This window comes from Gavialis gangeticus, unplaced genomic scaffold (genome assembly GCF_001723915.1).
Source record: "Gavialis gangeticus isolate Ggan-Ray unplaced genomic scaffold, GavGan_comp1, whole genome shotgun sequence".
Classification (NCBI taxonomy): domain Eukaryota; kingdom Metazoa; phylum Chordata; order Crocodylia; family Gavialidae; genus Gavialis; species Gavialis gangeticus.
The window spans coordinates 894,659-904,168 of NW_017729024.1; the positions used below are offsets into that span (position 1 = coordinate 894,659).

At 47.1% G+C, this 9,510-nt stretch overlaps 1 protein-coding gene across 1 annotated transcript in view; it reads left to right on the forward strand.

Annotated features, from left to right (window-relative positions):
- LOC109297176 (glyoxylate reductase/hydroxypyruvate reductase-like) overlaps positions 1-6,814 on the forward strand; it is a 41,780-nt gene extending 34,966 nt beyond the window's left edge. Inside the window, exons 5-9 of the mRNA XM_019516804.1 lie at positions 1,006-1,094; positions 1,623-1,727; positions 2,560-2,695; positions 3,209-3,339; positions 6,006-6,814. Of these exons, the coding sequence (XP_019372349.1) occupies positions 1,006-1,094; positions 1,623-1,727; positions 2,560-2,695; positions 3,209-3,339; positions 6,006-6,127 (583 nt within the window). The 3' untranslated portion in view covers positions 6,128-6,814. The remainder of the gene's footprint in view (positions 1-1,005; positions 1,095-1,622; positions 1,728-2,559; positions 2,696-3,208; positions 3,340-6,005) is intronic.
- The last annotated feature ends 2,696 nt before the right edge of the window (positions 6,815-9,510 follow it).

The following is a 9,510-nucleotide window of genomic DNA, read 5'->3' on the forward strand; positions in this document are numbered from 1 at the left end:
CCCCGCGGCTTTTTTTAAAAAGGCCCCCAAGCGCCCCCCTATTAAAAACCCCCCCCCCCCCCCACACACACACTCTCCTGGAGCACATGTATAAACTCCCATAGTCTCTAGGATGGATGTAGCTGAAAGTGGATGTGCTGTTGCCTGAAGGGGCCACCTACCTGGTGCTACTACAGCACCCAAGAGATGGAGAAGGAGAACCAATTACAGAATGTAAAATACCATCATACTAAAATTAGTCCTGGTTAAGCCCTTACCTGAATTCTGCACTCAGTTCATGTCAGGAAGCCTATACCAGAATTAAGGGGGTGGTGCAGATTGGCGAACAACAACAATTAGGACAATGGGTTGTGAAGACTGAGGAAAGGCTGTCAGCTTTCCTCCAAGGGAGACAAATAAAAGGAGATATCAACAATGACATATAATCAGGGATCTGGATTTTCCATTTCCTGTGGAAAAACTGGCAATACAGCTAGGCAGCATGGTGGAGACACAGCTTCCTGCAGGTAAGTGTATGCGGGGGGAGGGGTATAAGCAATGCAACTGGGAGCAGAGAGGGCATAGGCAACATGTGGAGGGGCACAGTGGGGGGCACCACTTTGGGGGTGATTGAGGCAGTGGCAGCAGCTGCTTGTGCCAAACCTGTTCAGTGAGGAGGGAGCGGGGCACAGTTGGCAGCCGGGGTCAGAGGCACTGCCCAGCCAGGGGGGTGCGCAGTGCCTGAGTCCAGGACCAGGGCCAGGGCCTGGGCTGGAGCAAGAGGGAATGCACAGCTTTAACCCTGCATGTGACTGCCAGCGATGGAAGCCGCTTGCCCGGGCGGACAGACAGGGGCCCGAGTGGGGGGTTCATGCTATGACCTGGCAGCCCAGCCTTTGTGGCCCTGTGGTTGGGAACCTCTGCTATAAAATGATTAACCTGAGCTAAACAGGAACAGTCTCCACTTTCTAAAGTGCTAGTGTTGTACAGCATGTGCCTGAAGTAGCTTCACATGTCATTTTTAAGCGGTGGCTGGGGGACCTGGAAACCGCTCTGGATGTGTGGACATGGCCTGACAGACAGCACCGTGGGGATTCTCGGACTGGGAAGAATAGGTGAGTTGCAATATCCCCAGAGACATTTTTGTACAGCTTTCATATAAAACCGGCCAAAAATTTCTGCATTTTGATTCTTTGGTGAAAAACCAAATTGACAAAAAAAAAGACAAAACATAGCAACATGAATTAGAGCTGGTCAAAACTGGTTCAATGAATCTGGCTCTATCACTGTGATGGATAATGACTCCCCCATTCCTCCCCCCTCCCTCCCACCTAGCAAACCTGCTCAGAGCATAGGCTGAGGGGTAGGTGTGTGGCAACTTGCCCTGAATACTGGGCCACGGGGGCTGTCCTGAGATCCATGTGGCCTCGGGAATGCCAATAGGCTTAGGAGGCTGGATACCTATTTCTCTCATCAGGCACAACAGCCCCTCCTTTACTGACTGATCATTTGAAGAAAACTCGCCCAGTGAAATCTCTGAGCTTCCCATTCCCAATAGACCTGCCCTTCTGCGGAAGAGGGGATCAGAAGTGCAGATGAGCACAGAAGAGAAGGAACTCAGGGTTATAAATTTTGCTTTACAGGGGTTGCTGTTGCAACACGTTTAAAGCCATTTGGAGTCAAGAGATTCCTCTACACTGACATGAGCGCCAGGCCTGAAGTGGCAACCAGCATCCCAGCAGACTTTGGTAAGGTGGAAAGGTGCTGTGGTCCAGAACACGCTCAGGCAGTGGAAAGTACAGGCTAGAGCAGCCTGTCCCAATGAAAGCTCTAAGCCAGGGATGGGCAAAATACAGCCCACAGGCCAGATCCGGCCCGCCAAGGGATTTTGTCTATCACACAGCAGGTCCCTCAGTCCCACCCAGCCTAGGTGCTGGGAGCAGCATGGGCCACGCCGCATGCAGCAGATCCTGCCACCCGCACAGCGGGGCTGAGGCAGCGCAGCACCCGGACTCCGTTTCCTGCTAGACCCAGGCACCTGGGGCTGTCCACCTGCATCCACATCCTCTGAGATGAGAGTTTTCTCCCATTCAACATGGGGGCAAATCCAAGATCCTCATCTTGGATTTGAGTACCAGGCAGGTGGTAGGCAACTACTGCAGCTCCAGCTCCGGCTCCGGCTCTGGCTCTGGCTCTGGCTCTGTCCCAGGCTTGGGGTTGGAGTCAGAGCCGCAGATTTCTTTTTCTTATTTTGAGCTCCCACCCACAGGCAGTGACTGCACATGAAATTATAAGCAAAAGGTGCATATGCTTAATGCAAGCAGCACATGCTTCCTGTAGAAGAGCCTGTGGAATGAAAGAGCTGAGAAAAGCTGCGTTATGCCAAACTACATAGCTTTATTTGGGGAAACTGTTTACATGCGCATACAGGAAGTTTAAATGAGCCAGCATTAGGGAACAAATTGTCTAATATTTGTGGATTTGGGTCAGCTCAGTGCCAAGAAAAATCTGAGGCTTTGTCCAACGTTATATGTGGTTTTGTTTGAAATCTCTGGAGGGTCTCTGTTTTGTTCTTCACAGTGACCATGGATGAGCTGGCAAGGCTTTCGGACTTCATTGTTGTGTGTTGTGCTTTAACTCCTGAAACCCAGGGTATCTGCAGCAAAAGTCTTTTCTCCCAAATGAAAGATACTGCCATATTTGTCAACACCAGCAGGTGAGAGAGGCTGGGAGAGAAAATAAATGTTTTCCAGCCAGTACTCAGCAAGATAAACACAGAGATGTCACACTGGAGAACATATACTCCTGACACAAATCCTTACATGATCAGAGAGGGAGATTAGATTTATACTCCTGGCTCTAATGACATCCCAGCTCAATAATATCAAATCAACTTTAACGCAATTATTAAAAATAAAAGGCTTACGCTGGTGTAATCTGACAACATGCTGATGGCAAGGGAAGAGATGCATCACGATAAAGGAAAATCCCATCAATAGGATTCAGTCTCATTAGATAAGCTGATCCCACACATAATACAGTATGATTCATGCCAGAGAACAGTACTGTAAGCCCTTGGCCTCAGAGTTTATTATAAAGCTGCCTTCAAGTCTATCCAATCCTGTTGTTAAAACCTTCACCAGATAACTAAGGCTCTTAGCTGCTAGAGCAGCAACACACAGAAGATGCCCAGGAACTGATAGATACTTTGTTCTTCTTTTCCCAACAGGGGTGGCGTAGTGAACCAGGATGACCTGTACCAGGCATTGGTCAATGGTCAGATTGCAGCTGCTGGTCTGGATGTCACAGAGCCTGAGCCTCTGCCTATAGATCATCCTCTTTTTAAACTTAAAAACTGCGGTGAGTGTGTGTTGAAAGCAGCTCCTGTCTTCTGAAGAGCAGCGGCTGTAAAGGTGGTTTGGGAATTACAAGCTTTGGCCTTGTTTCTACAACACACAGTTTTTACGAAAGCTGCTTGGAGAATGTGCAGTGAAATAATATCCACTGGAAAAAGCCTTTCTGTTGAAATTAAACACTTTCGGGGAATGTGTTTATTTTGAGAGAATTTCTGATGGGAGAAAAGCCAAATGAATCATTTTGCCTTTCTCATTTCATTTTGGTAATGCTGAAACGGTTCATTTTTACATTTATATTCAAATATAATTTATCTTACTTTTCTATTCATTTAATATTCACTATTGTGTGCTCTATTTGTAACGCTTTGGCATTATCAAAACAGTTTGATGTTTTTGGACTGGAACATTTCAGTGTTTCCAAGTCAGTATTTTTTCTGGGCTTTTTGTTCTGTGGTACATTTTGAACTTTCGAATTTTCATTTCAATCCAAAATGAAAGGAACTCCAAAATACTGCAATTTCCAATAGAGGAAGTTTTCTTCCAGCTCTAGTCATCATCAGGCATGGGTTTGTGTCAGTGCATTTGCTTCTCCAGTCATATTTGTAGTCTTAAAAATCCTCTTTTGGCAGGTGTCCCTGTCTCCAGTGAAGAAATACCGTTGAGATTTGCCCCAGTGCAAACTAGACTAAAAAACAGTAGATCAGACCCTCAGCAGGTATCAATCTGTATGCCACCCCTGGAGTCAGTAGAGCTATACCAATATATATCACCTGAAGCCATGAACCATTTAATGTGTCCTGAATAACTAGCAGCTCTTCTAAGCCAGGGAATAGGAGCAATCTTGGAAATAAATTTCAGTGCCCAGCAGGGCTGTGCTTGCCTAAAAATCTATAATCAATTCAGTTCATAAAATGTTAAGGTTGTACGGTTAAATGCACCCCTTTAACTCTGCCCTTTGGTGTGCAGGCATTAAAACAAGCTCAAATGACCTGATTGCATATTAATTCTGAAATGCCCAATGTCATACAAATGGCTTCTACTGCCTCATGTATGTGTGAAGTATCTCAGCATTTTCTCCATTCTTTTTCTATGTACATTAGGTTTGTTGTTATACAGGGTGAGGGCAGCAGTATTGCTGTAGGGTCTGAACCTCATCTGAGCTGAACTACAAGAGCTAGCCTCTGGCCCATAGATAGTCTACGGTAAAGTATGTATTAATTATCTGGCCAGTGTTAGGGTGCTCTATTCTGTATTTTTTCTCTTCAGCCAACAGAACTGAGAGACCTTTAGGGGTAAATCAGAGCATGAAACATTTAACTACTAATTCAACTGCAAAATGTGGTGGTTTGTGTATAGAATTTAGGGCTTTGGCATCTGGACAGCTATGCAGCCCAGAGCCCAGGAACCTGTATAGGCAAGGAAAAGAGGGCATGTTTGACAGTTAGCATAAACAGATCGTCACTGACCTGTCTTTAAAGGGGGCTGAACTGTATTTACACTAAACAGGAGGTTATGTCTAAAATGTGTTGACAGGTGTTGTTTCAACCAGAACCGTGTTTGTAGCTGATTGCTACAAATCAGCCCAGACGGGCCGTTATTACCACAGGCTGGCAGCTTGGTGGCCAATATGGAATGAGCACAGTGGCCAGCAGCCAGATGTCTACATCTGGTTAGCTGTAAATGGTGGCAGCCTCCCTGGCAGTGCCAGAAGCAACATTACATTCTAGTTGGACCATGGAAGACACCTTGCTCTCTCCCTATCTGAGGAGAGAACATCAAGTGAAAGGGCATTTCAGTAACCAGGTGGGGGAATTAATTTCCCCAAGGTGTTATCTGACACTAGCACTAATAATAAGCATGCACACACATCACCTCCTCCCTCTTCCTCCCCTTCTAAGCCCCAGAGCAAGGCTGATCTAGGGCCACATGTGTGTGCAACACTCAGCAGAGGGATGTTTTGTGTGTGTGTAGTGCCATCTGCCCCTGCTGTTTGCGTGTTCTGCTCTTGCAAGCCAGCAGGGGATTGACATTTTTAAGAATCCAGCAGGATTTGACTAAAACATCATCTTAACTTTGGAAATCCTTTTATAACCCTGCAGGATTCTTGTAAATTTCAATCCCCTGCCAGCTCACACGAACAGAGCAGGCAGGCAGATCGGAGACAGGTGTGACTTGCATGCAGACATCCCCAAGTCAAAAGGCAGCTGGTAGGTCTCTTCTTAGCCCCACTGTGGCTTAACGGTACCCTTGCCATCCTCAGCTTTTGCAATCTCCAGCAGTTAAGCAACTGGGAGTCCAAAAGGCCTCTATGAAGAACCCATTTCCACAGCTCCATCACACAGTCTAAGCCTCCTGCCCTTAAGTATGCTAACCCAGCAGCGTCCCTTCCTCACAGTCCTAAGCAAGGTGCAAGCCCATAGGTGAGCTATACAACAAGAGTATCCAGAATCCATGGAATCTGTTGCTTTTCTAAGAGGCTCTGGCTGAGGATCAGATTGCAGGATTGTGCAAAGGCTTTCAGAGGACCCCTGCTGTATGAAGACTGGGTGATGAATAGTGGTGATAGGGTAACATTTGGAGGCATCCAGATAGCTCAGGCCCTCAAATTCCTACAGCATAGCTCAGTATCAAAGAAGTAACCTCTGGGCTTTGTTTTTTTTTCTGTTTCAGTTGTCCTTCCCCATATTGCCAGTGCCACGGTCAGTACACGCAATGCCATGGCTGCCTTAGCAGCAAACAATTTGCTGGCAGGTCTCCAGGGTGAAGCAATGGAAAAAGAGGTGCCACTTTGAGAAAAAACTGCAAGGCTCTCTTCTCACTCACCTTCCTCCTAACACACCACTAGCCTATACGAAAACAGCCACTCATTGTCGGGAACCATTTTAACCACAGAGGTCCTGAGACACACTCTGAATGTGGAAGATTTAGCACCTATAGCTGTGTGTTCAGTTATATTATACTTTAAATACAAGCTTTTAGACCCATTGTAGTGTTAAAGCACCATTGTTTTCTTAATTTAGAGAAAGAATGGGTCAATTCTCATCATCTCTAAGAATGGAAGTGCTTCATGACCATCAGGTAGTATTAACCCCTTGTGATTAGCACCCCATCTACTTGCTACCCCCACTGCCCCCATGCTACAGCTCTGTGTATGCATTACATATGGCTCTATGCCCCTATACAGCTCTTAGTGATGCTGCAGAGCCCAGAGACACATATCCTGACATTAGAAGCGATGTTACTGCTGGTGTTCTGCTCATTGTTGGAGGTGAATGTCACAGACAGATAAGCAATCTTTTTAGAATGTGACCTTTTTTAAGCTAACTTGGCATTTGCTAAGGGGGAGAGGGTTCATTAAAATTATCTGTATTCTTATTGTGCATTATACAATCGACAGGGAAGATCTCTAGTAAATTTGCATTTATAGAATGGGCACATTCCCAGAAATAAAACCTATAACATTTTTATCAACCCTGGCACTTTTTTGTAGTTTCATTTGCTTTGTGAATTCAGGTTATGTTCTCTTTCTTACATAGGAACCTTTAAAAGCTACTGCACATTAAAGACATGTAAAGACTTCCATTTCCATTGCATTAACAAAGGAGTGTGGCAAACCTCACAATCCTTGAAGTTCTTAATTAACCAAAAAGGGGAACCTTTACATCTACCTCTCCTACTCTCTCATATTTTTTTAGTGCCTTATGTTACAGCCATTGTGTTAAGAATAGCATGGCTTTCTCTCACCAAAACAAGTGGATTGTTTGGTTCATATAATATGCTTCATTTGGTTCCAACACCATGTGCACTTTTTCAGTTTCTCAACAGTAGATGATATTCAGCATTGCCTAATTGGAAGCTGCTCGTAAGCCTTTTTTTTTCTAGGAACTGAGTATAGAGGAACTGAAATGATGTTGTTGTTTGTGGGAGATGTGAACACACATACCTCCCAAGGAACAATTCAACAATAAGAAAGGAACTGGTATACCTTGTGTATGGAACATAAGTGAATTGGAAAATAGGTGGAAAGAGGGACATGATGGAAATGGATGTGGAATGCTGACACATACTATTTTGGCATTCAAGTGTGTGCACAAAGTGGATGACACAGCTATGCCTCTACTAGAGTTTAAAGCACGCAGAGTCCTTGGGACCTGAAGCCCAGGCTAACTCCTTAGTGATCTTTGTTTTGTAACAGCCCCTGCTGTTTTCTCCCAAGCCTCTCAGGCTTCTCTCATTTTGCCTTTCTTCTTCTCTGCCTGGTCTCGGGAGTCCTTTTTTCCAAGACTGTCTCTTGCACTAAGGCTTTGAAGTCCTTAATTGGCACCAGAAACAGCACAGAGTCTCGAGGTGCTAATGCCTGAATTCAGTGGTATTATGCAAATTGTCTATCATTCTCTTGATGCCTATTCCCCACTGATAAAGTACACAGGCAGGTTCCCATAAGTGTGCCCCAAAACATAGTTAACTTCTTCCTATCCCATGTACAAGCTAGTCAGGGAAACTGAAGCACAAAATATTACTGTAGCATAAACACATTTAACTCTGGAATATTGCAAACAATACCAATCTATCAAACATGTCTGCAAAATAAGAATGATAATGCTTCGCCACTTAGACGATAGGCTCTTCAAGGTAGGAACTTGATCCCACTATATCCGTGTACAGTACCCAGTAGAACTGAGCCAAAATTTTGGATGGATCCTGAAGATGCTTTTGTAACATAGATAGTAATAAAAATGTACAACTGATTAATCATTAGCTGCAGGACACTTGTGCAGATTGGGATTTTCAACAGAGTTTAAGGGAAATCCCAAAAGGTGCTGACTCCTATCTTAAAATCAGTGGGAGTTTAGGCATCTCAACAGGAATTAGATGCCTAAAATAACTATGGAAATCTGCCCCAAAGAGCCCAGACTCCATTAATACTGAATCAGTTGCCTAAATACTTCAGCCTTCGCTGAACTCTTGCTTGTTTTGCTAACTTGAAGAAGTCCCCACTGACTTCAGCAGAACTGCTCAGGGGAAAAAAGTGGCCAGGATTCAACATTAAGGGGTCTTTGATATCCTTGACACTGAAGGAGCTCCAGGAGGACTTGAGGGCAGAAATGTGATACCAGGGGTAGGCAACATTTTTTGGCTGGAGTGCCAAAAAACCCACATTGGAAGGTGCCGGAGTGCTGGCATGCAAGAAAAACAAAATGAGGTCAGGGGCTACATGGCAGGATGCCCTGCTTGTGCCCCTTGCTCCCAACCCAAAGCCCCTGCCCCCCAGTCCTGCTCATACCCCTGCTGCCCCTGCCCCTCAGGCCTGCTGCCCCTTGTCCCCCAGCCCAGGCTCCGTGGCTATCAGCAGCTACCCAGACCCTGGACCAGCTGCAGTTAGGAGGCTGCAAACAGCTGCTGCCTCCCCGCCCCAGCCCGGGCCCTAGCTGCCTTCCAGACCCTGCCCCAGGCTCCAGGGAGGCAGCAGATACCAGCGATGCTCCCCACTCCGCTGCCTTCACACACGCTGCACTCCCAGCCCAGCTGCCCTCCCCTGGGCCCTCCCGAGTGCAGCGTGTGCAACCCAGAGTGGCAGCGCACAGAGGGGCTACACAGGGAAGCTGCCTATTGCTGCAAGCTCTGCACTGCCCAGGGCACACTTCCCCTGTGTGCACGGGAGCAGCATGGGCAGCACACAGGGTTGAGCTCCTCACTGCTTCCCCCACCTGCAGGGTAAGTGTGTCCAGGGCAGCGGGGAGCTCGGACCAACAGGCAGCTTTCTGCGCCCACCGCTGTGCCTGCCATGCCAGGTTTCACACGCTGCTCTGCAAAAGCGGTGGCAAAGGCAGCACAGTGGGGAGCATCGCCTGTATCTGCTGCCTCCTTTGAGCCCAGGGCTGGATCTGGGGCTGGGAGGAAGCAGCTGTTTGTAGCCTCCCAGTTGCAGTCGGCCCAGGTTCTGGGTAGCTGCTGATAGCCACGGAGCCCAGGCTGCTTGCGGTAGGGTTTCCATCCTCCCAGCTGGCTGCTGGGAGCAGCCCAGACTCCATGGCTGTTAGCAGCTACCACGAACCTGGGCCAGCTGCAGCCGGGAGGTGGCAAACAACTGCTGCCTCCCCGCCCCAGCCCTGGCTGTCTCCCAGCCCCAGGCTGTAGGAAGACAGCAGGTGCCGGCACTGCACCCATTGGGGCC